The sequence below is a fragment of the Desarmillaria tabescens genome, assembly GCF_030435595.1.
Source record: "Desarmillaria tabescens strain CCBAS 213 chromosome Unknown EV420scaffold_7, whole genome shotgun sequence".
Classification (NCBI taxonomy): domain Eukaryota; kingdom Fungi; phylum Basidiomycota; class Agaricomycetes; order Agaricales; family Physalacriaceae; genus Desarmillaria; species Desarmillaria tabescens.
The window spans coordinates 129,184-153,911 of record NW_026848306.1 but is presented as its reverse complement, the minus strand read 5'-3'; the positions used below and the strand labels follow the sequence as shown (position 1 = coordinate 153,911).

At 48.7% G+C, this 24,728-nt stretch overlaps 12 protein-coding genes across 12 annotated transcripts; 4 read left to right on the top strand and 8 right to left on the bottom strand.

Moving 5' to 3' along the window:
• Position 1: 1 nt before the first annotated feature.
• Positions 2-1,532, bottom strand: EV420DRAFT_1728142 (manganese peroxidase-like protein; the record flags this gene model as incomplete). Its single annotated transcript, XM_060479868.1, has 12 exons — positions 2-88; positions 144-181; positions 233-339; positions 387-449; positions 514-748; positions 808-928; positions 981-994; positions 1,043-1,101; positions 1,157-1,182; positions 1,243-1,262; positions 1,321-1,364; positions 1,416-1,532. The coding sequence occupies 12 exons, from the start codon at positions 1,530-1,532 to the stop codon at positions 57-59; spliced, it is 876 nt and encodes a 291-aa protein (XP_060334793.1). The 3' UTR covers positions 2-56.
• A 1,239-nt stretch (positions 1,533-2,771) lies between these two features.
• On the bottom strand, positions 2,772-3,657 carry EV420DRAFT_1518426 (uncharacterized protein). The gene is made up of 2 exons (XM_060472061.1): positions 3,265-3,657; positions 2,772-3,212 (listed from the first exon to the last, which is right to left on the bottom strand). Exons 1-2 carry the CDS (start codon positions 3,602-3,604, stop codon positions 2,779-2,781), a joined length of 774 nt encoding a protein of 257 aa, XP_060334792.1. The 5' UTR covers positions 3,605-3,657; the 3' UTR covers positions 2,772-2,778.
• Positions 3,658-4,791: 1,134 nt separating this feature from the next.
• On the bottom strand, positions 4,792-6,111 carry EV420DRAFT_1638416 (uncharacterized protein; the record flags this gene model as incomplete). The annotated part of the gene is made up of 3 exons (XM_060476825.1): positions 4,792-5,602; positions 5,660-6,006; positions 6,064-6,111. The coding sequence occupies 3 exons, from the start codon at positions 6,109-6,111 to the stop codon at positions 4,792-4,794; spliced, it is 1,206 nt and encodes a 401-aa protein (XP_060334791.1).
• Positions 6,112-7,733: 1,622 nt separating this feature from the next.
• On the bottom strand, positions 7,734-9,711 carry EV420DRAFT_1627612 (transferase; the record flags this gene model as incomplete). The annotated part of the gene is given in 4 exon segments (XM_060476042.1): positions 7,734-7,812; positions 8,388-8,611; positions 8,631-9,203; positions 9,247-9,711. The coding sequence occupies 4 exon segments, from the start codon at positions 9,709-9,711 to the stop codon at positions 7,734-7,736; spliced, it is 1,341 nt and encodes a 446-aa protein (XP_060334790.1).
• Positions 9,712-9,884: 173 nt separating this feature from the next.
• Positions 9,885-11,350, bottom strand: EV420DRAFT_1518405 (carbon-nitrogen hydrolase). The gene is made up of 6 exons (XM_060472060.1): positions 11,246-11,350; positions 11,025-11,200; positions 10,593-11,003; positions 10,513-10,570; positions 10,364-10,436; positions 9,885-10,338 (listed from the first exon to the last, which is right to left on the bottom strand). Exons 1-6 carry the CDS (start codon positions 11,303-11,305, stop codon positions 10,205-10,207), a joined length of 912 nt encoding a protein of 303 aa, XP_060334789.1. The 5' UTR covers positions 11,306-11,350; the 3' UTR covers positions 9,885-10,204.
• On the top strand, positions 11,351-12,718 carry EV420DRAFT_1518400 (uncharacterized protein). Its single transcript, XM_060472059.1, has 3 exons — positions 11,351-11,428; positions 11,477-12,205; positions 12,261-12,718. Exons 2-3 carry the CDS (start codon positions 11,479-11,481, stop codon positions 12,689-12,691), a joined length of 1,158 nt encoding a protein of 385 aa, XP_060334788.1. The 5' UTR covers positions 11,351-11,428; positions 11,477-11,478; the 3' UTR covers positions 12,692-12,718.
• EV420DRAFT_1303222 (AMPSase 1) lies at positions 12,719-14,559 on the bottom strand. Its single transcript, XM_060468430.1, has 8 exons — positions 14,442-14,559; positions 14,208-14,390; positions 14,059-14,154; positions 13,903-14,008; positions 13,665-13,851; positions 13,333-13,611; positions 13,063-13,285; positions 12,719-13,006 (listed from the first exon to the last, which is right to left on the bottom strand). Exons 1-8 carry the CDS (start codon positions 14,446-14,448, stop codon positions 12,798-12,800), a joined length of 1,290 nt encoding a protein of 429 aa, XP_060334787.1. The 5' UTR covers positions 14,449-14,559; the 3' UTR covers positions 12,719-12,797.
• A 91-nt stretch (positions 14,560-14,650) lies between these two features.
• Positions 14,651-15,117, top strand: EV420DRAFT_1618530 (cytochrome c oxidase assembly protein COX16-domain-containing protein; the record flags this gene model as incomplete). The annotated part of the gene is made up of 3 exons (XM_060475352.1): positions 14,651-14,833; positions 14,882-14,950; positions 15,007-15,117. 3 exons carry the CDS (start codon positions 14,651-14,653, stop codon positions 15,115-15,117), a joined length of 363 nt encoding a protein of 120 aa, XP_060334786.1.
• A 663-nt stretch (positions 15,118-15,780) lies between these two features.
• EV420DRAFT_1638409 (uncharacterized protein) lies at positions 15,781-17,232 on the top strand (the record flags this gene model as incomplete). The annotated part of the gene is made up of 3 exons (XM_060476824.1): positions 15,781-16,320; positions 16,380-16,989; positions 17,039-17,232. 3 exons carry the CDS (start codon positions 15,781-15,783, stop codon positions 17,230-17,232), a joined length of 1,344 nt encoding a protein of 447 aa, XP_060334785.1.
• A 60-nt stretch (positions 17,233-17,292) lies between these two features.
• On the bottom strand, positions 17,293-18,545 carry EV420DRAFT_1090258 (uncharacterized protein). Its single transcript, XM_060465783.1, has 4 exons — positions 18,008-18,545; positions 17,842-17,952; positions 17,622-17,790; positions 17,293-17,564 (listed from the first exon to the last, which is right to left on the bottom strand). Exons 1-4 carry the CDS (start codon positions 18,321-18,323, stop codon positions 17,354-17,356), a joined length of 807 nt encoding a protein of 268 aa, XP_060334784.1. The 5' UTR covers positions 18,324-18,545; the 3' UTR covers positions 17,293-17,353.
• Positions 18,546-18,752: 207 nt separating this feature from the next.
• On the top strand, positions 18,753-23,295 carry EV420DRAFT_1518391 (uncharacterized protein). The gene is made up of 17 exons (XM_060472058.1): positions 18,753-19,021; positions 19,073-19,356; positions 19,404-19,888; positions 19,939-20,321; positions 20,368-20,648; positions 20,699-20,808; positions 20,862-21,013; positions 21,068-21,190; positions 21,242-21,336; positions 21,389-21,522; positions 21,571-21,725; positions 21,777-21,813; positions 21,867-22,048; positions 22,099-22,678; positions 22,728-22,780; positions 22,832-23,058; positions 23,113-23,295. The coding sequence occupies exons 1-17, from the start codon at positions 19,002-19,004 to the stop codon at positions 23,133-23,135; spliced, it is 3,324 nt and encodes a 1,107-aa protein (XP_060334783.1). The 5' UTR covers positions 18,753-19,001; the 3' UTR covers positions 23,136-23,295.
• On the bottom strand, positions 23,279-24,457 carry EV420DRAFT_1638406 (uncharacterized protein; the record flags this gene model as incomplete). The annotated part of the gene is made up of 2 exons (XM_060476823.1): positions 23,279-23,697; positions 23,752-24,457. 2 exons carry the CDS (start codon positions 24,455-24,457, stop codon positions 23,279-23,281), a joined length of 1,125 nt encoding a protein of 374 aa, XP_060334782.1.
• Between the last annotated feature and the right edge of the window lie 271 nt (positions 24,458-24,728).

The window sequence follows — 24,728 nt, the reverse complement described above, 5'->3', positions numbered from 1 at the left end:
CAAGTTTACGACACCTTTATTTGCGGGGCCCAAAGCCAACTCACGAATTCACGAGCTTAGAACCGGGGTGCGATAGATTCTGGGTGACCTGCCGTGAAGAGCATGAGTAGGTGGGCTTGATCTATGTAAAGCACAAGACGTACTGATTAACCATTGCCAATGGCATGCGGTCCTTGGATCTCTTCAAGAGCACTATCAGTGATTTCTATTGGAAGGGCTAAAATCATCGGACCTAGCAAGTCGGTGATCTGCAAGCAGGCGAAACTCCCCATCAAGAGGTGATTTGGCTTCTCCGACGTGTTCACCATCTCCGGGCCAGTCAGTACCATTCAACAAGGTCTGATGAATTGAATGAAATCAGCCATAGTGTTGCGGGAACGACGTACTTCAACAAAGAACTGCGCGTCTAGAATCGTAGGCGTAGAGTCGAAAGGAGTGAAGGGAATACTCTGAATCATTATGGGTTAAAGCACTTTTCCCCCACCATATTGTATTAATATTGATCGCACTCACTGGATCCACTTTCTCTTGAAATGCCACGCTGTGTGAGGCAAGAAGGTCAATCAAATCAGAAGGACTGAGTCCCGCATCCGCCATTCTAGCAAGTAGCACATCGACGGTTTCTTCCGCTCCTGGAAGTAGACCGTTATTCGGTGCCGCAACTGTGGCTGGGGGACGGCCCGCCAAGAATTGTAAACGTGGACCTCCTGGACAATTGCGCAGAGCCACAGCGCCGGCAAATTGGATCCTGCAGTAATTTTCATCAGTAAGAGCGTTGTCACCTCAGCAAAGGTACTTAGGGCTGACATGTCTCCAAACGAAACATTGTACAATTCAGCGTAAGGCCGTTCTACGGTGGCGATGGTCCGTAAACCAGCATTACGAGGATAGTTCAGTTCCGAAGCGGCAAAATACATCATCGAACCATCTAACTCCAGGGTGAGGTCGGATGTACTACTCTCGAGACGAATTTTGAATACCTGCGCCACCGCCACTAGAACGACATCAAGTACATGTACGTCAGGGATAGAGAATCGCGTACCCAAACAGTCCTTGTTCAATTAGAGAAGAGGAGTAGCCAATTGCGTCATGGAAAGGTAACTAGAATGGAATGCATTTAGTACCCACATTCTTCGGATAAACTGGGGGGACTTACACGTATAGCATCGGACGCTACTTCATCTGAAGGCCGTCATGCTCGTGAGTATGATGCTTTGGCGAATTTGGGAGAAAATGGCGCACCGCAGACACCGCCGTTATACCTCGTATAGGTTAGTACAGTGTGAAAAGCAGCTGTGATAGTAGGAGGCTATAGCATACAGGTGCGCTTGTATATCCTCAAGGACATCGAACCAGATGCAACACTGTCGACGAAGGTCAGCACATGAGGCAGTTCTAAAGCCATGTTTCCGAACCTGAGCAGAAGACACGGTTTTTCCATTGCTACAAGTCGCGCGGGGAGTGACCACTCCGGAAATGGCGATCAAGGACGAAAAGAGAGCTAAGAGTCGGAAGAGCATGTTGCGAGCCATGACTAGGACTGACCGTCTGTTGGATGTTCATGTCAATAACCTGGAGTTTTTATACGAAGCCATAGGCAGCGATGCGCGCTACCAGTGAACGCGACCTTCTCCCGTCTTCTCACGTACACATGGCACCAGATTTTGTGGATGGAGAGGTTACTGATTGAGTTGTAGTCATCTTCTAAGTTCTACGACCACGTCAGCAGGAAGTTCGAGGAGTTCTGATATCGTCGTTGAAAGAGAAAAGATGGTGCACGGCAACCGGTTACGTTCCTGGATACAAATATCGTACGGGAAAGGTGGATGCTTAAGCTGGAGCCACGTAAGCAGGTTGAACGCAGAAAGTATGAGATCGTGGCATAAGCTCTAAACCGGTCCGTAGTTTATGGTCTTCGAAAAAAACATTTCTCGAAGTATTGTCACCAGATAAGTTTAAAGACGAAACCAAGCAGACGAACGGCGAGCCGCACAAGGGCAACATAGAGTTATAGAGCATTATAACACTTGATAAAGGAAATAAACAAATTCCTACGGGAGTACAGAGGATGTCGTGACGGCTGTAGCACCGTATCCTCGGGCAATCGGGTACGTCCAACTCGGTGAGCCGTGCCTACCTCTACCGTCGTTTCCTGTCAACGTGTACACCCGATAGTCGGAGGTCCCCGCGACAGGAAAATGACGACCAGTGCTCACGAGAAGTCCTGCCTGGAATACGTTCCGGTTCATTTCTGGGCCCTAGCTCATGACGTGGCGGATAATGATCACAAGTTTGAAGAAATAGTCCTTTATAATACTTAATGATAAAAGCCACATCGTGTCCTGAGACGGCGTCGTTAGGAAAGATTGGTTAGTTGAGAATGTCAGGCCGAAATTCCTGTCAGTCGTCCTATCAGTCGCCGCAAAGTGTGGAGCAATTGCAGAACAGACGGAGATTAGGAGTCATCAAGATTCTTCTTCCAGCAGATCATTAGTAGCGAGCCGTGTCGAGTCTCGATGTCGTCTTTTCAAATGCTCACCTCGGCGACTTCGAACAATGAGCATTGAGTTGGTAAATTCGAAAGTGATAAACATGGACGCGGAGAATGCCGTGGCCTGAGCCGGCAGGTTACCTAAAGAGACTCAAGCGATGCTGGCCACCTCTTGCACCGCGCCCTGAACTCAGAACTGATTCAGCTACAGAATTTTCTCTAGGCTTCTAAGTATTACTGACTTTCTACTCACCTACATGCAAAAATTTCATGCCGAGCCCTCCCATTCAAATCTCCCAATGGTTGTATTCAGGGAGATTCTGTATGGCCAGCTGCAGCTGACACTCCATGACCTTCAAGACTTCCCGGTTTCGCAATTCAATAAATTTTGCCCAGATAAGATCCTTCGCTCCGCAGGAATGACCCCCCAGGCGGTGAAAGATGATCGTGAACGTCTGCAATGAAGAAAATTGAGGACGGGTCACTGCACGGTCTAGCTCGGACCATAGGTCCTCTTTATCGCTCCCAAGAAGGATGTTCCCGTGGATCTCTAAAACGACCTTCTGGAGAGGTGCGACGCCCTCCACATATGTAAAGGAATCAATCCACCATTGCAAAGCTCGCACGCCTGACCGCCTAGACGACGCTCTGAAACCAGTGCCGAATCGCAGCTCCTCTATGTAGTTCAGTCCCAGAGGTGGTATAACTTTCCACGTGATCACTGCGAGCATGGAATGAGAAGAACAACATAAAAGAAAGGACAGAAGGCTTACTATTTTGGGGTGACGTGACATGCAAGATTCGTAGGGATGTACAGGCACGCAAGGTGTACAATATATAGGAGTAGTCCTCGAGCCAGCGACCAGGGACTCGCAGTTCTCGAAGAGTGGGGAACGCTCGAAGGGCATCGATACTGCAGAAAGAGGAGAGAAAGTGAGGCGCCGGTCTTCCTCCTAGTGTGAGTTTCTCAAGGTTAAGATCGTTTGGTGAATTCGATGACTCATGATTTTGGAAAGAGACGGCTTGCATAGTGAGGTCCTTCACCAGCGGAAAGTGTTTTAAGAGTGAGTACAGCTGCTCGGGGTCGTCGAACTCGACATTAGAAAGGAACATGCTTTTTGCAGGGATATTGCTGCGAACATTGATTTGGAGGTCCTTCCATGTGGTGTTTGGAATTCTTAATATTTTGATGGTCTCGAGACGGGTGAGCGATGATAGGATCTGCTGTCCCGACGGAGAGGTAAATGTCAATGTTGAGACAACAACTGTTTTGACGCAGGGGCCAAGATGCGGTGCAGACATGAGGACAGAGAGAAACCGCCCTCCGGGACGTTCAGGCTTTTACTTCTGAAGGGAGATAAAAGCGAAATTTTTTTGAAGAGATGAACCCGAGTGCGCGGGTAGAAGGCGCGGGAGACAAGGGAGCATGCTTAGAGTATTTTAGAACCTTCTTCTGCCCCAAGAAGGTCGATGATAGAATCAATGATTTCTTTAGGAATAGCACCGGTACCATAGCCAGAGGTAGCCGTAGAAGAGCCCTGCACACATGGTGACAGATCAGAAAAGTCCAAGTTGTAAGCAGGATTGAAGACGACATACACGAATGCTCAAAATATCTGTGGGCTTTTCACAGCTCTCAGCTTGATATTTGGGGCCCATTTGGGAGATATAACTTGAATGACGATGTTAGATATATATTCCTCCGATTAGAGAGCGTGATGATGAGGCATTGAGTTATACGCCGAATAGATTCAGTATCTGACGACCTGTCTTCCGATGGTATCCTGAGATAGGATTAGAACAACGACAGAAGGGGCAAATTGATGCGCTGTCCACCTTGAGTATAGCGAGGTTGGACGTTAACGTGAGAGTAAGAATTTTTGTTATCTTATCTCAAAAATTATTTAAATAAATAACGGTTATCTAATTCATGCTTGATCGGCAACTTATAGTTTTTTTCTGGAGCCAGAACTCGGAACAATATTCACATAAAATAGTAATAAATCATTACAATTCATCGTAAAATCTACCACAGCTTCCAAGGCAAACACGTCGTTTTCCACATCCCGACACACCTCAGGACATGGACATCATGTTCCCTTCTAGCTCGATAAACCCACAAATCCGTCGAAACGTCCAATTCCAACGGCTTATCCGAGCGAAAGTGACTGATAGCACTTTGCATACATAAGCTCGTGAATTCGTGAGTTGGCTTTGGGCCCCGCAAATAAAGGTGTCGTAAACTTGGTAGCAGGGCAAGGAGATGTTGGAGGTCCACCTGGCGTAAGCGTTGATTGAGTTCACGACAAGATTTCCAAGATACTCACAGCAACTTGTCGTGGATCGTACACGACACCAGGCTGATGCGTCGCATAGATGGGCACGTTCAGCTCGACCAACCCCACGCACCGTGATAACACCTCAAGAACACGCGGACCAACGCACCATTTCCCCACCGACTTAATCTCAATGGAGAGCTTTCTCAATGAGTAGGAATGTTGTACGAGAACGTGCCGATAGAACGCCTCCGCGTGATGATCGTTCACCGGTGACAACGAAAGCACCTCTAGACCAGAGTAAGACTCGAGATACGCCATGAGGATGTCCGTTGTGGTATTGGTGAGTAAAGTGACGAGTTTAACTCCCTTATGGGTGAGTGCCGTCCAAAAGTCGTCTGGGATGTCAACGTTTGCGGTGCGGAGATGGCGAAGATGGGGCAGGAATCGCGGGATGGTAGCGTCCAAGGAACATCCAACGAAAATACTAGTGATAGCAGGGACGGCGCGGATATCGTACCGGGCCTCGATTTCACTGAGCGATGTCACGAGTACGGACCGTCCGCCGAAGATGGTTAAACGGATCAGCCCAGGATTGTTCGCGAGCAATGGACCGAGGACAGTTTCGTAGGAACTGGCTTCTCCCCATATCTCTACAGAGTGGAGGTTTTTGAATTGACTTAAAGAGGATCTGGTCAGATATGGGGGAACCAGAAGGAATGGGCCATGTCCGAAATCGAGGCTCAAGCTGGTGAGGCAGGGTAGACTCGCCAGAGCCCGGACGATGGTGTCGACATCAGCAGCCTTGTAGCCACCTGAAGGCTCCAAATCACAACTGAGATACGATCATCAGATGTTAACAGCATACAACCAACACGAGAAAATCACACACTGAATATACTCCAGGGAAACAAACTGCGGGATCACGCGAACGATTAGCTTCAGCATCCTCTCCAATGCGCGCGCCTTTGTACAAGCCGTCCTGTTATAGGCGTCCGCCAACTCGGAACGGCGAGAGTTGTAACGATGAGGGAAGATCGTGAAGATCGACAAGTTATGCACGAATTTCGCTACATCCGTCTCTCCGCGGGACAGGCTCTTGAGAAGGGAGATGTTTCTGTCGTTCTGGGATTCACGACCGATTTGAATCCTTAGATCGGAGAAGATTTTAGGTTTGCACGCGGCACGTGCTTGCTTGCATGATGAACCCAAACGTAAGAAGTCGCTGTGGTTATTCAACTAGAGAGGTTTCAGGTTGTGAGATAAGTATGCAGACCATAATATTAGAACACGTACCTGTTTTACGACATGGTCCGTTAGTTCTGCAGGTAAATCAAATAGCATTCTCTAGTGAGAGCCTGGAAGATGGTATTGTAGGACGGCAGCAGTGATAGTGATAGTAGGGTTTGGCTATAACCAAGTCGATTGGGCTGAGAGCTGTCGTAGCCGGCAGTCATACGTGGTCACCGCGTCGTCAGAGAGGGAGGAAACGCAAGACAATTTGATAGGATGGCGACAGTGATAGTGAGAGTAAGGGTTTAGTTACAGTGAAGTCGTCAATTGAGCTGAGAATTATCGTAGCCGATGGTCGTGCGATTTGATTCCTGATCCACCGCGTAGTCGTCAGAGACGGAGAAAAACGCAAGACGAACGTGATATCTCGTCAGAGTAAAGTATTCTCGGGAGTAAGCTTAGCAGAACATGGAGAGGAGTGTTGCGGCGCAGTGTACCCATTTATCTGAACCAAGGCGACAACTGTAGGGTACTTGATTTCTGGACAATGATACAAGGGAATATCTAGCCAAAAAGAGGTCGAGTACCTGAGGCGGATAATATAAAGATCCGGAAGCGATAAGCAGGAGACGGTGGGTGCCTGCTGATTTCATTTTAGTGGGCCAACAACTCGACAGACAAAGTTCTCACGTCTGAGCTCCACTATTGATCGCACTCTTTAACCCACATCAAGCTTTCCCACCACAAAACTTCGATACCGGCGGCACATCATTGAGATCTTGGTCACTCGTCACTTTGAATGACGATCTGTGCTGCTCGTCAGAGAAGATGGTACCTAAGTAACTGATGCAGGTTAGCTTATGATATCTATGATGGAGGAACAGGAATCACTTTCTGGACCAGGAGCTTCTAGACCAAGTATATAAGACGCTGTAGTGGAATCAGCGAGATGTGGACACGGTCATAGAGTGGAGAGAGCGTAGAATTTCAAATCCAGACAATCCCGCGGACAATGCAGCAAGCGGTAGACTTGGCCTCTTCAGGTGAGCGGGCAGGGTGTAGTGAAGAGAAGTTGTCGTCATTGATGACCAACCTGAGCTAGCATTCACGCGGCCAGAAAATAGACTTTGGAAGACATATAAACCATTGTTTGCGAAATACGTGAGAGACTTTCGTGCTCGAAATGCGTATGAAGACAACAGATTACCGGGTTTCTACAAAATAATGAGAATCGATCGAACTTTTTTTCGGCTACCCAATATAGTAATTCATAGGCACCGGTTTTCTTTCAACAGCGACTCAACACCAAGAGCAACAGTAATGATAGAATAAATGGTTTAGAATTGATTCCCGAAGCAGGACACAATGTTTTGGTGTCATCAAGTCATGCAATGGAGCCTGCAGTGATGAAGAAAATACCGCTGATTTGAGATTTGACAGACCAGATTAGCGGATTCATGAGGATCACAAACCAAAGGCCCGGGTGGTGATATCAGAGCCTTTGATGGATAATTCGGAGGAATATAGCTCAGTTGTACGTCAGGAAGGTATAATTCGCAGTGCTTATGCATTTGGTGGAATCCAAGATGGGGAATTACTATATTGGGCAGCCGAAAAAAAGTTCGATCGATTCTCATTATTTTGTAGAAACCCGGTAATTAAAAAGAGTATCCCAGCTGCCGAAGGAGAAAATAAGCTGATGGCAAGGGTAATGAAGGATCCGGTCTAGCTACTCACGTAGTGGGAACGTCCTCTTCCGTGAGTCCCGCAGTGTTCACCGATATATCCAAATTCCCATTAATCGTCGCCTCCCTACATGATTTCACAGTCAAAAATACAACCATCGTTGAAGACGCAATACACACCTCAGGTCCACGTCCAGGTTGATTAGGTTAAGATCCCCCTGCGAAACAATGTTCAATGTGGCCATGATTCTCCCTTCCACGTTTTTGTCTACTAACATAGCAGAAATAAAAAGTAAAAAAATACATAGGACTCGGCAATGCCACGCGAATGCGATGGCCCACTCCCAACTAGTAGATACAACGAGCGATAGCGTCCAAGTGTCTGAGCAAGCATGATGGGCGGTGATCATCGACCATACGGAAGAGTAGGCAAACAGATGTTACGCCACTGAGAAAATACAGACGATACGGGTGTAGGAAGCAATTGATGGGAAACCACCTGCACGCCTCCCGACCGCAGCAGACTCGGGGCTTCTTGCGCCGATTGTTACATATTATGCTGTTTGACCCATGAACAGCTGTCGCAGCTGCCATACATAGCGTCAAGGTACTGACTCCGACTTGGGCCCATTTCTCTGAACTAGATTGGAGTGTAGGAAATAGGACTAGCGAGTCTCATTGCCCTGGTCCTGACCGACGCACTGAGCAAACCGGTCATGATCCCAATGCCTTACAACGAAATCCATATCATCCCTCGGGATCCACCACTCCAGAAACATGAAAAACAGGCAGTCCACAACCAGGATGATCAAGTATATCGGTCCGGCAAAAGGACCTAATCCCATCGTCCTCTTCATTCTCTCCCAGAGATCCACCTGTCTCGACTTGACAACGGTATCATACACAACCTCGGTGCGCTCCGCGACCTGCGCCCAGTCGTAGAACGTCTTGATCCCGCTCATGGGCGCGAATCGGGTCGTGTAGCCCGTCGGAGATAATCTCGATAGCTTCTGATATCGCACGGAACACATCATCTTCCTCAGGCTCCGCAAAGCTGATCATATCCTCTGGTAAAATCTCCGGGACCCCGCCGACACGTGTAGACACCACGTACAGTCCTGCACATGCTGCCTCAAGGATGGCGATCCCAAAAGATTCCGTGAGGGACGTGTTGAGGAATATAGCACCCTGCATTAGGACAGAGCGGACATCATTTGGTCGGATGGGTCCGAGGAGTTCGATACGGTCTTGGAGATTGTGTTTTTCGCGCATTTGGAGGAGGTCGATGAGCTTGGGACCGTCGCCGCCGACGACGAAGCGGACGTTCGGGAAGGCATTGCAGATACGGGGTGCGGTGGCGACGAGGAGGTCGATTCCTTTACGGTATGCAAGTCGGGAGAGGACGACGATGGTCACAGTATCGCTTGATTTCGGCGGGCCAGGCTGGAAATTCTCTGGTACCAGTGCATTGGGGATAACATATACGTCCTCCCGGACTCTACCCGACTCGTCAAAGAGCTCTCCTCGAAGGACAGGTGTTCTCCCTCCCGGTGTGAGAGACGCAAATGACTGCATCGACATTCCTCAGCGTTCCTGCCAGGAGCTTGTTCGTGAGGATGCTCGCAGCGTCTTCGAATCCAAACAAACTGTGGTCAGTGAACACCGTTCTGACACCGAATAGATGGGAATGCAGGATTCCTTCGTGGCCAAGGGAAGATAGACTGGCATGGGCATGGATAAGGTGGATATGTTCCCGAATGAGAATCGTCCGGAGGTAAGGCAGAAAGGTGAAAAAGTTGGGCAGTGTCGCAGAGGATGCAATGGGAACGAATGGTAAATAGTACACTTTGAGCGAAGGGAGTAGCCAGCGAATCCCGACGCGGTCAGGTGAATGGCTGTGTGTTATAACGATAACTTTGTGGCCGCGTTTTATCAGATTCGCACTCAACATGTAGACATGATTCTCCACCCCGCCAACATTTGGGTGAAAGAAATCTGTTATCATCGCTATCGCTATGGGCTCCATGGCAGAACAGACGTCCTTGTTGACATTATTTCGGAGACCTTGGCTCAAAATTACGAGCAATGTTGACCGTCGCGGTCGTATCAAGAGCTGAACGATGAAAGGTTGGCTGTCGTAAGAAGTAGGATGCACAGCCACTTCCGCTGTGGATCAGGTGGACCCGGGTATTCTGCGGCCTGGCCTCTGACTCCCTGGCACGGCGCCGAAATAAATTATTCAATCCCTGAATTTCCTTACATGTGAAACCCGTAGTGTCTCTGGTAGGTGAATATCCTATTAATGATCCTCAACAATATCTTCATTTTGTGTTTTCAGGAAAAACGAACGTACGGCCCCGGAATATCATGTCAAAATGCTTCTAACATGCACTCATGCCTGTCATGTTCTCTTTCCTTGTATTCAAGACGCCTCGTCAGGCCACCTAAGTTGTATATCCAGTTTCCGTGAATATTCTCCCTTTACCATCCCTAAATAATAAGGCATAGATACGCTTCTATCATGGTGATCCCACATCTATGTCCCAAAATCTCACACCTTCTTCCCTGCATCCCATGATATCAAGTAGATGCGGCTTCGCAGGATGAGATGGTTTCATCCGAAAGATGGCAGATGAACCTGCAAAAAGCTGGCCTATCGCAGGGAGAGATGAATAAACTGGGTCTCGATATAAGCGGATGGCTATACCATTTTCTAACCCATGTTCGGTTGCACACTACTACACACGTCGTCTGCGGACCTGAATCAGATGTGGTAGGTAGCGGAAGCATCCCATAATGGTTGCAGTCGCCCCGTCCAAAATCGAACCGTTTGCCAGTCCGGCTCCATAGCATCACGCTCCTCCTCTTCGTCGACTTCAATATCCCTCTGATGCCGGGTTGTCTGACATGGTAGTATCGAGCCAGGCGTTCAGGAGTATAAGAACATTCGACTGGGTGGATTGGCAATGCGACGCAATCTCATATTCGTCCCATAAATTTGGAGGATGAGGATTCAAGTCCATACATATTCCCAAAGACACCGTGAGAGTGGTAGACGGTACAGGAGGTGTTTTGGATACAGGAGGAGTATAGGGAAACGTAAGCGGGAATGTTGTGAACCCTGTACCAGGTTTCGCCCATGTTTGGTCCGTCGTAAAGAGGTTGGTCTTACGATACCCCACGACATGCACCCCATTGGGCCCATAAACCGTCGCACTGTTCGCACCAACACTTTCAGTACCTTCGTCGTCTACTAGCGGACGAGATTCGTCTTCCGCAAGCAGCTCAGGATACCCAGTGACAACATAGCATCCCAGCCTACGCGCCGTTTCCGCGCACCACATCGACGTGGGCCCAGTCATGGGATGTTCCAGAAAAGGAGAGATAGCAAGTGCGCTCGGAAATACGTATCCAGTGAAGCTCATCTCTGGGAGACACAGCAGGTCGATAGAGAAGGGTTTGATATCGCGACATAGCTTATTAACCGTCGCGATGTTGGCTGCGACTTGGCCGATCTGAAGTTACGTGTCAGATTGTGTCTTGTACGGAATTGTACGGACCTTTGGTGCAAACTGTATTACGGCGATGTGAAGACGAGGCATGAGTCTAACAGCTTGCATTAGGGCGGTGTCTAAAGCGCGCACGTGGCCAACGCGTCGCGCGCCGGCCCGATCCGGTCATCGCGACTTGCCTCCAAGCTATGACCGGGTCCCATAAGGGAAATCGCACGTAAAAATATCTAGGTAAACATCCTTCTTTTCATATTCTCTAGAATCCTAACGTAAACCTAGTCATGTCCCAATTTTCTGCTCCACAAGAGCTTATCGATACAATCATCGACGAGCTGCAAGATGATTACTTGTCCCTGATGTCCTGCTCTCTTGTCAGCCGTTCATTTTCTTCTCAGACGCGTCCGCATCTTTTCCGGCACATAGATCTCGCTGGGGGGTCTCTCAGTGCCAAATTCCGTCAGCTGACCCTCTCATCACCTCATATCCCAGGTTATGTCAAAGACCTCACCATCTTTGACAATGCCTTCTTTGAGGACCGCCACGCGATGGGGATCTTGAAGTCCCTAGTCAATCTAGGAACAATCGAGCTCCGCCATTCGCATGTATCCAGTCTCCCAAAGGTCGCGGACGTGCTATCGAATATCTCCATCAGATCTGTGGTGCTATCATTCACAACGTTTCTCGACGTCTCGGTTTTTTGTACGTTGATGAATCGATGTTTTCCCGGGATGTCGAACCTGGAAATGTCCAACGTTCACGTCCTTGCGACCACCGATGCAGTCTTTGCAGTCCCTCAGAGGTCCTGCGCAATGGAGACTTTGAAGATCAAGCTAGATGACGTTGACTATCCGATGCTTGAAGCCATTTCCGAGGGGGCTTTGGGCGCGTTGACAAAATTGCATACTTTATCTACCACAGGGTGTCCTGAAGGGGACGCAGCTGCTCATTTTCAAGAGCTGCTTTCGCTCCCCTCGCTTCGCGTTTTGCGTCTTCGTAACCTCCAGTATGGTATGATCTCTTTTTCCTGGCAGAGCTCCTCTGATACTGATATCATCTTATATAGGCCATTCTCTCCCTGATCCCGTCTCACTGTTGCATCTTCAAACGATCGTGTTGAACATGATCTGCCTGCAACATTATACGCACGTTTCCCCATTACGTTGGCTCGCTTCGTGCCTTTCGTTGGATCCCGACCGGATATCGTCTCTCCAGCATATAACTATAATTTACACGGTGTATCAGAAACGCGGAGATCATCTCATTGGGGCAGATGTAATGGCGTGGGCAGCATTGGATAGACTGCTATCACATCCACGCATGTCCGCTTTGAGGTCGTTTCGCGTGGTGGTTGATGGTATTTTTGGCCATCCTGAAGGGTCCATTTTCCATCCGAAGACAGTTATTGAGGAGAGTTGCGCATATCTTCAGAGTCGAGATTCATTATTCACGGTGGAGGTTGTTGATCAGGTGGATTATGATGCTTTCCAGTTATAACTTCAGCCTTCATTCTTCATTCGCGACGGTAGCCTCGATTGGATATGTATTACGAGATGTAGCAATATCTCTTTAACCTTACCGTCTATATACACACATTGTACATCTATTGCATTGGCTTCTTTATCATACTCTCTCTTTCGGGACCCACACCAATCCACTCTATCGGCACATTCAAAAAAGACTCAATGAACTCAATATACTTCTTGCAGTTCTCAGGCAGAGACTCGTAAGTTGTTGCAGAAGTGATGGACGTCTTCCAGCCAGGTAGTGTCACATACTCAACTTCGACATTGGCGAGGAGCTCCAGGTCCGCTGTTAGCAAGCAAGGTCAGCACTCGATGACAACTCGCCGATCAGCGCATGCATACCTGGGAAGCCTTCTAGAGCTTTGCCGTTGACGGAATATTTCACCGCAACCTTGATCTCGGATAGATCGTCGAGGATGTCGAGCTTGGTCAAGTTCAAGCTATCATATCCGTTGATCAAGCACGAGTGCTTCATCACGACAAGATCAAGCCACCCGCAACGACGCCTACGGCCTGTGGTGACACCGTATTCCCGACCGACTTCTTGGAGGTGCACACCGACATCCTGATCCCATATTAGCGGCATGAAGGACCCAAAGAACAAGAACTTACGTTGAGCTGTTCTGTTGGGAAAGGTCCACCGCCTACGCGGGTTGTGTATGCCTTGATGACACCAATGGTATGCCCAATCAGCTTGGGAGGAAGTCCGAGACCAGTGCATACACCCCCGATAGTCGTGTTGGACGAGGTAACGAATGGGTATGTTCCATAGTCCAGGTCAAGCATCAGGGCATTTGCGCCTTCAACCAGGACCCTCTTTCCAGAAGCAATGGCCTGGTGAAGGTAGACAACGCTGTCGACGACGAAGGGCTTCAGTCGGGCTGCGAGTTCCTACACGAAGAGATGGTTATCGGCAGCAACGATACGAACGGTAGTATTCATACCTTGTACCGTTCGATTTCGCCTTCTGTATCATATTCAAAATACCCGTAACGCTTGAAACGACCTTCAACAAGTTTCTTGAACTTCTGAGCAAACGTTTCGTGGTCAAACAGATGGTGTACTCGAAGTCCTGACCGAGATGCTTTGCCGGAGTAGGCCGGACCTATGCCCTTCTTAGTCGTGCCGATGCTAAACGAAGTGCCGTTGAGCGCGGCAGGGATCAGGCAAGAAAGCGCTCACCTAGAATTTCCGAGCTCGACCTCCTTTAGGCCATCGACGATTTGATGGAAATCAAAAACTAGATGGGCACGATCAGACACGAGAAGGCGGTTGCTGCAGCTGAGTCCTAGACACAAAAGTGTAAGACGAACGCGATAAGAAACGAGCAAAGCCTACCTTGCGATTCGAGGGCATCGAGCTCATCAAAGAAGGAAGGGACATGAACGACTACGCCGGAGCCAATAAGACCTATGCACTTGGGATTGACCAGACCTGCAAGGATTTGCCGTCAAACCGGTGTTTTATGTATATCCGGAATGACTCACCACTGGGTAACAAATGGAAGGCAAAGGTCGTCGGGACCCTCTCGGGCCCTATAGGGACGACGATAGTATGCCCAGCATTGTTTCCCCCGGCACTTCTCGCACAGATGTCGGCATCAGCAGCGAGGATGTCGACGAGCTTTCCTTTACCCTCATCGCCCCATTGCGTTCCTAACACGACCGTGACTGCAGAATCTCGTTCAGCAACATCGGTATGCATCGGCGCATATCACTCACCACCCATGGTCGTGTTGCTGGAGCGTGAGCTAGCCGACGGTAGAGATTATCGACGGGAATAATACAGAATAAGGATAGACGATGAAAGTACGGGATGAAGGGCAGGAAGGAGAAAATGAAATTGATAGCCGAAAACGGCCGAATTTTCATTTCAAAGAAAATTCGGCCGACGGTCCGCGCATATATCCACCTTCGACTACGACGACGACATGCCGGTCTTCGAGTCGAAGCCACTGAACCCTCCCAAATGGCAGGCCGTTGCCAACAAGACTTTTTCCAAGAATCCCCTCATCTTTGGCATTCCATTCGTCTTAATCATGGTCGGGGCATCTTTTGCAATGACGCCCTTTACCCAAACACGATATGACCTACACGACCAGCAAGTCAAGGCGGCGAGTACTTCGTCTTTGCTACCAGGCGCGTATTATATCTTCCTCTAGGTCACGAAGGAACAAGAGCTGGGACTGTCAAAGAACAGGAAAAAGTTTGATATACGGGAAGAGTACTACGTGAGTGGCTGTTGGACTGAGTGGTATTGTATGCGTGTCTGATTATTGTCTCGTAGCGTCTGAGCGCAGAAGTCGACGATGAGTGGGAACAGAGGAGAGTACCGCGACCCAAGGGCGTCCCAGAATGGGGCGTACCGCCCACAGAGCCACCGGACAAGAAATCATAATTGAATTTCTATTATCTCGACGATTTGGATCTATCATCTGCATCTGTATTTGTACAGGAATTCATTTGAATTTTCACGACAAGTAGGAAACCAACCATTGCTGGATACAGACGCTATACTAGTCTGTGTTATATTCAAAGTTCAAGACGAAACGATGAGTCCCGGGTGTACATGTTCTAGTGTGTTGTCTGCTCGAACATTGTTCCTTTTCATTAACACTCCTCCAGCGACGCCTAGCCTGAGATCACCCCAGTATCCTCTACGGACTGCTTACCAGGATAGACCCAACAAAAACTATCATCTCAAAATTCTTCTTGGTACAAGTTTTTATGAGCCGACTATGTTCCATCTCCTGCTAACTTCTAGGGACGAGTCTTTTGGTTGCCATTCTTTCTTGACCGAAGAACGTTATGGCTGTCCGTCAATGGCTTGCGGTCATCGGTGTCTTGCCTTTGAAGATCGTCTGTCGATTTAAGTACTTATCCCATTCTCATTTAGGTTGTACCGGAGATCGCAAGATATCCTGGTGCCATAGTCCCAGGTGGGTCGTATGCCGTCTCCCTTGTCAGACTATGTCATAAGCGGTGTGGAAGAAGTCTAGAAAAGAGAAAATCTGGGCCGGTTTTAATCCCCTTGGGAGTTACACGAGACAGCGTCTCAGTTATGGCTTTCTTCCTCGTTCCACGACCATATTACGAAGAGACGACAGATCTATGGGAGCCTGTATACATCAAACATCCCATTCACGACTGTTCTTTTCTCATTCTAGGACGCCGCCAACAAGTCATTGAAGACGGCACGGAGCGCCTCGGCATTCTACACTGGTTCGTCCTAGATGCATGCCTTGTCATCGCGGGTAGGGGCTTTCTCTCATCAACACCAGACCGCTCCGGGAAGATATCTACCGAAGAAAATGGCCTTCTGACTGGTTGCAAGTATTGGTACTTTCTTGACGACCATGATGACGACGACCACGATATATGCACGGATTTCTCGGAATGGACGCCATTACCCCGAGAGGAGGTCCCAGAACGACGGCTCGTGATAGATCAAAACAAGAAAAGTATACCGAACCCGCCGCAGGAGGAATCGTTTAGCGCTATCGGTTCTTGCATCACACAGGAAGACCGTCTCTGCATCCTTTCTGGTGTGAACGAGGAACTCCGTGCGGTCCATCTGGTACCCCAGGCCTACGCGACATGGGTGCGTTATTTCTTCCTCCTCTTCACCTTGAAACAAACAGTCTCATCTACTGTACGCAGTATCATAGCCACCTGGTCTTTCAGCAGTACACCTTCGAATCACCACTCACAGCTCCCAAAGCCCGCCCTATCGACGATATCTGCCAAATCGACACCCTCGAATCCGGTCTGCAAAAAGTCATGAACCGCCCTTCGTTCGTCTTTGCTCCATTCGGCACTCAATACACTGCGTTCTTTTTCGCTGCACGGAATGTTAGTTTGGTGGAGCGTTATCACATGCGGAGCGTTAGGTTGCCTGAACGTATTGAAGGGTATGCGCTGTTTGCTCGATTCGCGTGGGCGATGACGACTATTGCGTACGCGCTACCTCCATACATGGTCCCTGGGAACAGGAAACGAAAGCGTTCTGACGCGTCGAATCAATCAGGACCTAGCCGACAGCGCAGAACCGAAGGATATGATTCTACTGCTGGCGATGACGGGACTGAATCGAGTTCTGAGGACGACAGCGACGTTCACAACTCATCTGATGATAACGACTTCTCGGAAAATACCAGGTCTTCTGACGATGGACTCGGACATTTAGACCCAGAATCAGTTCTCAATTTTTTGAAGGAACGAGAGCTAGAGCTAACAGACCGTCAGGTTCAGCAGTTTCGTGATGCAGAAGGTGTGTTAGTTCTTACCCTGTTGATGCCAGCGACATTGACAATTTGTAGATGGAACCAAACCGTTACCGGCATTCATATATGACGTACTGAACTATTATCCCGGATCTAGTCGTGCTGAAGAATTGAGAAGATACATTGCGGAACATCCCACCGTCTGGGCGATAGGAGAACCTACAACGAAGCGTCATTATGAGCCCATGATTGGATGCTGGGTGACGAAACCGAGAAGCCCTAGAATGTAGAGTATCCCTGTTTTTAGTGAATACGTTGCTGTTATCACTAGTTATATCCCACACTGAGAGTGTTTTTTGTAGGAATCCTGATACAGAATACAAATTGTGGCTGCGCATACATACAAAGGGATCAAGCCATTTCAATTTCCGAATCAAAGTACTTTAAACGTCCATCGTAGTTTCTGACATCAACGAGAGACATCATTACTTCATCTATGCGACGTTGAAGCTGGGCATCGAGACCACATTCCCGAGCAAAATGCTGAAGGGTGCTCCGTGCGAATTCGATGGATGGAATAGCGTGTACAAGAATCCCGTCGCATGCCTTGTCAAGGATCGACCTTATCATCCACATTGTAACAAGTATCGTGACGTCGTTCTGATGTGAGCGCACCCACAGAGTCAAAGGGCGCAAGCTGTACTGGCTCGATATCTCTTCCAATGCATCCGCGGCATGTGTATGGCCATCGTGTACGACCGATGGAAGGTGTTGGGCGAGCAGAGGCAAGGACTGGGTGACAGATTTACGAGCATCGTAGTACACCAAAGCAGTGAGGACATCAGGCACTGGAGTGAATCGGTGAGCGAGCAAAACAAGACCAAGAATTAAGAACTAACAATATGATAGTCTCCGGCCTACTATTCCATCAAAACTGTTAGATATTGCGGTGGATATTTCCTCGACGATAGCTTCAATCTCGCTGGTGCCTCGGAGCGTGTCGACAAGTCCTGATGACAACGGTGGTGAGCTAATATCCAATGGATTTCATAGATTTGAGCTTACCTCGACAGAAACTGTTTGCCGTCTGATATAGGAGAGTGCGTTCTCTTGTGGCTTCCGGGGCTGCTTTTACTGCTTCCAACGCTGCTCTTGAGGCTTCCACCGCCACTATATAGCTCATATTCGCTATCCTTTGCATGCTATCGAAGAACTCTTGCATCTGCGAATGGATCTCCTGCATATCCCGTTCGAAATTCTTCTCTTCGCCGGGCTTGGCTCGTCGGAGAACTTGATTAGGCGAGGTTGACAAGTGCGATTCTCTGTCCATATCGTCATTGGGGGCCGTATAAGGCTCGAAGCTGCGTTGGTCGTGAAACATGATGGTGGTCGTGGTTCAAGAGGTGGTTAGGGGTTATTCACCGGTTTCGGTTCTTCAAGTCATGGCTGTTGAGCGAGACTCGTGAGAAAATAACGGTCCCGGCTGGCGAGCTGGAGTGCGACAAACAGATTTGCAGGCCGTGAGCCATTTGCAATCTTCATTGAACTGGTCGATGATTCTGTTGATGAGTTCTAACTTCTCGGGGGAACTTGCTTGTAGGAGATATAGGCCATGACTCTTAAGGGATCCTAACATGATATCGATTTTTGGTGAAAAATGAAGAGAAGTTGTACTTCCGGTGGTACCGAGAAATAATAGGACCTTGGCAGGCTTACAATCTATAATAACTGGTAATGTGAGGTGGCGGCGTTTTGAACGGCTTTCAGCTTAGGTAATCGCCCCCACCGACAATTCACCAATACATCTTTCCTTCACTCTTTCACCATGATCGGCATCTCCAACCATTACCGCCGTGACTTTCTTTCGAAATTACCTCGGCAAAGTACTATCCAGAGTTCGCGACTACTCCAAGGCCACTCGAATAATATTCTATGTCGCGTGCACGTGGTGGATTGGCGATCGCGATGCAGAATCCACAAGCTACGTCAACACGACGTCAGTGGAATCATGTCAAGATATAAAGGCGGCGCCGGGGAAATCGTATGTTAGACCAATACCATGGATGGTCCACGATATAGGTGAGTATCTGTCGCGTCAGATGCCATGCATTTATTCAAAGAATGGAACAGCGAAAGACATCCTGTGCCTACAATTCAGGCATACAACGATGAGAAACGAGCTCGCGATGAGGAGAGTGAACACCCGCTACCTTCTCCACCAACAAGTCCAACGTCGAAGACGGACGGTACTTCTGCCAGCGACGAACCGGCCAACGAGAAGACAGAGATGATGAACAGGATGGCTGGGCCCAAGGAAAAGCCGACAGACAAAGTCAAGAATAGCAAGGGCGAGAGGACTGTTAAGGATCCAACAACCGACCTGGACGTCACTATCAAAGACGCTGACTTTAAAGGTATGTCTCCGACCAGTCTTTGCACATTGTATTCACGGCATTAGCAGATTTTCCTCGCCCAGACGAACACATTGGAACCTCAGAAACACCTCCTGTTGGTGGCTCAGCCTCGCCTACGCAGACAGCACCCAATGCATCACGCCCAGGAAATATATCTTTGCAACCATATCTGCCTCCGCCCGCAGCGTCACTTTCGCCGCTCCTAGCTATGTTCGACCACCTCCAGCTGGGGTTAACAGTAGCTTTCACCCTTATCTGGTTCTTCTTCGGCTTCCCAAAAGGCCGTTGGTACATTCCATTCACTTGGCCATGGTTCTACCTTGTCGTTCGAAGTACCTTCATAGCTGCCATCGGATTTGCTAGTGTTTGCGCTGTCAGCATCGTACAACGAAAGTTGGAGAAGGAAGTAGAACGTGTTCGAGTCGAAATGCATCGTGCTCGTGGTAAGAAGTACGCTCCCTCGACGCCAGAGTCGGCAGAGTGGCTGAACGCGTTCGTCCGAACGATTTGGGGTCTCATCAATCCGGACATGGTCGGTAGGAAACCTTTTCCCTTTTCATGTCTAATTCGTTTTTTTTGCAGTTCATTTCCATTGCGGACATGGTCGAAGACGTGATGCAACAGTCTCTTCCCGGTTTCGTTGATGCTGTCCGAATCAGTGACATCGGCCAGGGCGACAACCCATTCCATATCGTTTCTATGCGTGCTCTTCCAGACCGACCAAGGGATCCTGAATACCCCCGAGAGGAGTGGATCGACCAAGGCACGAACCAGCTCTTGGACCAGGCAGAGGCCGACAAAGCCAAAGGCCTTGATGCTGATCAGTCGGGCGGCTACGTTAACTACGAGGTAGCATTCGCATACCAAGCACTTCCAGGCCAGGGTTCCAAGTTACGCTCAAAAAATATACATATGCTGGTCGAGTTCTTCCTTGGAGTATACGATTGGTTGCATATTCCTATTCCGTGAGCGTCCCGTGTGTATGTGTTAATTGTCGCTGATCTTTCACAGTATTTGGATTCAGGTCGAAGGTATCGTAGGCACCATCCGGCTGCGCATACAGTTCATATCCGAGGCGCCTTTTGTAAGGAATGTTACGTTCACGTTCATGGGCGTTCCAGCTGTGGAAGTCTCGGCGATCCCAATGGCCAAAGTTCTACCTAACGTCCTTGATCTTCCATTGGTGTCGCGTTTCGTGAAAATGGCGATTGCTGCTGGGACGGCCGAATTTGTAGCGCCAAAGAGCATGACTCTAAACATTCAAGAAATGCTCAGCGGAGCTGCTATCGGAGGTTGGTTGCAGAATTAATATTATCTATGCTGCTCGCTCATATTTGTGCAGATACCCGAGCCAAAGGCGTCTTTTTGATCGTCATCCACCATGCTGAAGGCCTCTCAGCTCAAGACAAGAATGGCCGTTCTGATCCTTACATTGTTTTGGCGTACGCCAAGGTAACATCTTCTGTTGACCACTGTTGTTTGGTTTTGATCATGACTTTGGTTAGTTCGGCAAACCCTTATATTCAACGCGGATTATCCTTGGAGACCTTAATCCGATTTACGAAGAAACTGCTTCTCTATTGGTCACTGATGATGAGATCAAGACTGAGGAAGATGTTTCGCTCTTACTTTGGGACTCCGATCAGCATTCAGCCGAGTGCGTCTATCCCTCTTCGACTTTGTCTTTGCTCTGACCTTCATTCACCTCTAGTGATCTTATTGGACGTGTCCAGATTCCGGTTAAAGAGCTCATGAAGTCTCATAACAAGATGACCCGTCGTTCTGACAAACTGGCCGGTTTCGAGGATGCCGACAAAATGGACGGCATCTTACAGTTAGTATCGTTTCCTTTCATTACTTTCGTGCGCTCAATTCCGTGCTGCAGTTGGTCCATTGGCTATTTCGACAAGGTTCCTCTTAAGAAAGAGCTCGAGCAGCCGCCAGAAACTCCTCCTCCTCCGCCGGCCAAGACTGCTCCAGGTATCTGTTACTGTTCTTTACAAGCCAGCATCAGACGCTAACATATCATCAGAAATGGTAATGCGACCCGGTGACAAGGCTCCTAATCCAGCCGCAAAAGATCTCCCGCCGCCGCCACCCGATGTCCAGCGTACACCTCCGGACCCTGCGTATCCTTCCGGGATATTGAGCGTGATCATCCATCAGGTTCGTCTGCCGCTGGCGTGTTGTACGTCTTCGCTTACGTAGTCATAGATCAATAACCTCGAACTACAAAATCTGTCCGGTGCTGGCGGTAAGGAAAGAGAAGGCCAAGCTGGTCAAGATACGGACGAACCTTCGGAGCAGAGCGACAATTTGCCCAGCGCATATTGCGAAATCATCTTGAACGATGATATGGTGTATAAAACGTGAGTATTGCTAAGTTTCTCTGACCCAAAGCTGACGATTCGTGCCTCAAGTCGGGTCAAACAATATACGAGCATGCCTTTCTTCGAGGTACGTCTTTTGATTGCATGGTTTCTGGCTATGTTTATCAATGTCGCTTTCAGGCAGGAACGGAAAAGTTCATTCGCGATTGGCAGTCAACTGTCGTTCGCTTGGTTGTCCGGGATTCCAGGCTTCGCGAGAAAGATCCTATTCTAGGTGTTGTTAACTTGAAGCTGAAGGATCTGTTCGCAACTGGGTCTGAGGTCACTCGTCTGTTCTCTATCACCGAGGGTATTGGTTTCGGGTCAGTCAGAGAAAGCTCCCCGATGCTTTAGCTAACCTTGCTCTTCACAGACGAATGAACGTGTCCCTACTCTTCCGTGCCGTCCAATGCCAGCTTCCTCGTCAAATGTTGGGATGGGACACAGGAACCGTCGAGATCCTCGAGCCCATCAAGTTCACTGTCAGCCCTTCCGCCAATCTCGGAGGCGCCAAGTTCGTCGGTCAAACAAACAAACTCGTCGTATCGACAACAGATAGCACGGAGACTCTGCCGGCTTCACCTGCATCAGGCGAGGATAGTGCTGACGTCGTCTGGGACTTCTCAGCAGATCAATTACGCTTGCCCGTGTACAGTCGCTATGCGACTTCCTTGACGTTCGAGATCGGTGGAGGTAGTGGCTTCCTCAGCCGAAAGTCCAATCCCCAAGCGTTGGCTCTACTTTGGTTGAAGGACGTCATTGAGGACGAGGAGACTGACATCGAGCTGCCTGTTGTTGCTGGGAATGATCTTCGCCAACTGAGGCAGAACGTGGTGTATGACCTTACGGAGGAAGGCAAGATCAATATGAATGAATTTACGGCGAAGACGCACGATTTCCAGATCATTGGGCATATTCGGACACGGATCAGGTTGGATCGTGGATTGGACGAGGTGAGTGTAACGTCTTACGGTAAGAACGGTAAGACTAATCGTGGGACAGGATCACGAGGCACATGCCAAGACTCAGGCGAGGCGGCATGCATTTGAAACATAGTGAGTCCTCTCCCTTTATGATGCTGCAAGGTGCTGAACATTATATGCTAGCGACCACGTCGAAGGGGAGGGTCTTATCGCAGAACGAAACGCCCATGCGTATGATGATGGTGTTATTGATCTAGAAGAGAAAAAGGCACTTGACCGTGCTCACAAACGGCAATTGGCTAATCGTCAGAGAGGTATCAATGGATTCCGGCCATATCGCACTGGTAAATGGATGAAAGAAGGTTTAAAGAGTCGCCTCATGCCTAGCAAAGGGTCCTCGAAACGAGAACGTAAGAGATTCTCTTTGTGTTTGAAGATGCTAATTGATTAATTTTTGTTTTCAGCGACGGTTCAGTCAGAGGCATGAGGATGAAAAAGCTTTTTAATGTGCATTTGTCGATGACATTAACGACTATTGAAGAACAATGGATCCTGTACTTTTATTATCTTGTAAATTAGGTTACTATTTGTGGTTTGAAAAGAGTATGGTGTAAGATACGTACCGCTCTATCAGACATAATTGAACTCCTCTACGATGTCTAGTTTAAATGCTCGCCCCATTTCGCGCAAGCAAGGACAGTTGTTCATGATTGTATCAAAGGTTTGCACCCGGTCGTAGTATCTCTTGAAGATGACCCGAACGGAAACGAGTGAGGCAACGGGCGAGCGAGACAACACTTCATTCAAGGCAGCCCATTTCTTCTGCTCGTATACGGATACGTACTCTGCACCGACAAACAGACTGTATTTAATGACGATATTTTGAGCAGATGCATCTGGATTAGGAGTAAGAGCAAAACAGTCTGTGAGCCATTGTATGCCGAGTCCTTGGTTACGAGGCCTGTCAGACCCGAATTGAATGACGTGAAAGACGATGCTCCGAAGATGGGAGAGGGAGACAGGTATCGGGGGAGCAAAGCTGTCATCATCTACAAATATGTAAATCAAACACCACCAACCGACAGTTTACAAGGAAAGCTCACCGCAATGTAGATCTTTCAATTCCAGAGTTCGTAGGGAGGGTGCGCGGACGAGCTTCAGAAATATGCTGAAGTCGCCATCACGGGGATAACTCGAAGTAGACAGAGTATGTAAGTGATCTAGAGCGCCCAGACCGCCACTGGCGATACTGTTGAGAATGGATTTGCCAGTCTCGTGGAGGTGTATTTTCAGAACTTGTACTGGACATGACTGGCTACTAGCCGCGGGATTAGACTGTCCCACGACGTCCCACATGGTGAGGCTCTGCATGACGGGAAATGATGTCCTCACCGCAGTGGAGAAGTCGCGAAAGGAAAGTGAGAGCATGGAAATGTGTTTGATGGGAAGACGGGAGAACGCATCGAAGATTCCGGCATTGTATTTGGGGACATCGTCAAAATCCATATCCTGCAGGGATAAAGTGGACAGGTTGACTAGGGAGTGTATAACAGGGATAACGAGCCGCTCTTTGAATGCGTCGCCAAAGAGAGTAAGATCCGTGACATTCCTGGGTATGTTCGGGGAAGAGACAACTAGTTTGTGAAATTTTTGGCTGAAGGTCTCGTTGAGGACTATTTTGTGGAAGAGGTGGAATCGAGTGCGGGGAAGGAATGTACGGGAGGCCAAGGAGCAGGCCACGAGAGACTTTCTATCGCACTGAAGTTTATCGACAATCGCGTCGAAGAGCTCTTGTGGCAAGTCGGACATTCTTCGAAAAGGGTACGTTCAACGGTGATGTCGGGCGCTTATAATTGTCGAAGACTTACCTTGTGTAAGTGGGTGATCAAGAAGGACCGCTCGGAGAGATAAGAATATGCTCCTTTTATTGCAATGCAACATTCCTTCTAATCGGTTCATCCTAAAAAAAAATCAAGAACATGAGGGGCGGCAGAAGGGCGGCTTTGCCCCTTCTCTGCATGCTGCCTCGGGGGTATACGGCTTTGAGACTTCGTTCGGATTAAATGCCGTTTAATGATTC

Bases quoted from the DNA above. Each gene is read 5' to 3' on its own strand.
- EV420DRAFT_1518426 (XM_060472061.1), bottom strand. From the start codon at position 3,604: ATGTTCCTTTCTAATGTCGAGTTCGACGACCCCGAGCAGCTGTACTCA. The intron at 3,213-3,264 runs GTAAGCCTTCTG...CCATGCTCGCAG, and splicing joins TGTCACGTCACCCCAAAATA to TGATCACGTGGAAAGTTATA.
- EV420DRAFT_1518405 (XM_060472060.1), bottom strand. From the start codon at position 11,305: ATGCAAGCTGTTAGACTCATGCCTCGTCTTCACATCGCCGTAATACAG. The intron at 11,201-11,245 runs GTCCGTACAATT...ACGTAACTTCAG, and splicing joins TAATACAGTTTGCACCAAAG to ATCGGCCAAGTCGCAGCCAA. The intron at 10,339-10,363 runs GTTTATTCATCT...TCCCTGCGATAG, and splicing joins TCCGCTTATATCGAGACCCA to GCCAGCTTTTTGCAGGTTCA.
- EV420DRAFT_1518400 (XM_060472059.1), top strand. From the start codon at position 11,479: ATGTCCCAATTTTCTGCTCCACAAGAGCTTATCGATACAATCATCGAC. The intron at 12,206-12,260 runs GTATGATCTCTT...CATCTTATATAG, and splicing joins TCTTCGTAACCTCCAGTATG to GCCATTCTCTCCCTGATCCC.
- EV420DRAFT_1303222 (XM_060468430.1), bottom strand. The intron at 14,009-14,058 runs GTAGGCTTTGCT...TTTTGTGTCTAG, and splicing joins CGATGCCCTCGAATCGCAAG to GACTCAGCTGCAGCAACCGC. The intron at 13,612-13,664 runs GTATGAATACTA...CTCTTCGTGTAG, and splicing joins GCGAAATCGAACGGTACAAG to GAACTCGCAGCCCGACTGAA.
- EV420DRAFT_1090258 (XM_060465783.1), bottom strand. From the start codon at position 18,323: ATGTTTCACGACCAACGCAGCTTCGAGCCTTATACGGCCCCCAATGAC. The intron at 17,953-18,007 runs GTAAGCTCAAAT...CGTTGTCATCAG, and splicing joins GGCAAACAGTTTCTGTCGAG to GACTTGTCGACACGCTCCGA. The intron at 17,565-17,621 runs GTGGGTGCGCTC...GTGGATGATAAG, and splicing joins AGCTTGCGCCCTTTGACTCT to GTCGATCCTTGACAAGGCAT.
- EV420DRAFT_1518391 (XM_060472058.1), top strand. From the start codon at position 19,002: ATGGATGGTCCACGATATAG. The intron at 19,022-19,072 runs GTGAGTATCTGT...AGAATGGAACAG, and splicing joins ATGGATGGTCCACGATATAG to CGAAAGACATCCTGTGCCTA. The intron at 21,014-21,067 runs GTGCGTCTATCC...ATTCACCTCTAG, and splicing joins TCCGATCAGCATTCAGCCGA to TGATCTTATTGGACGTGTCC.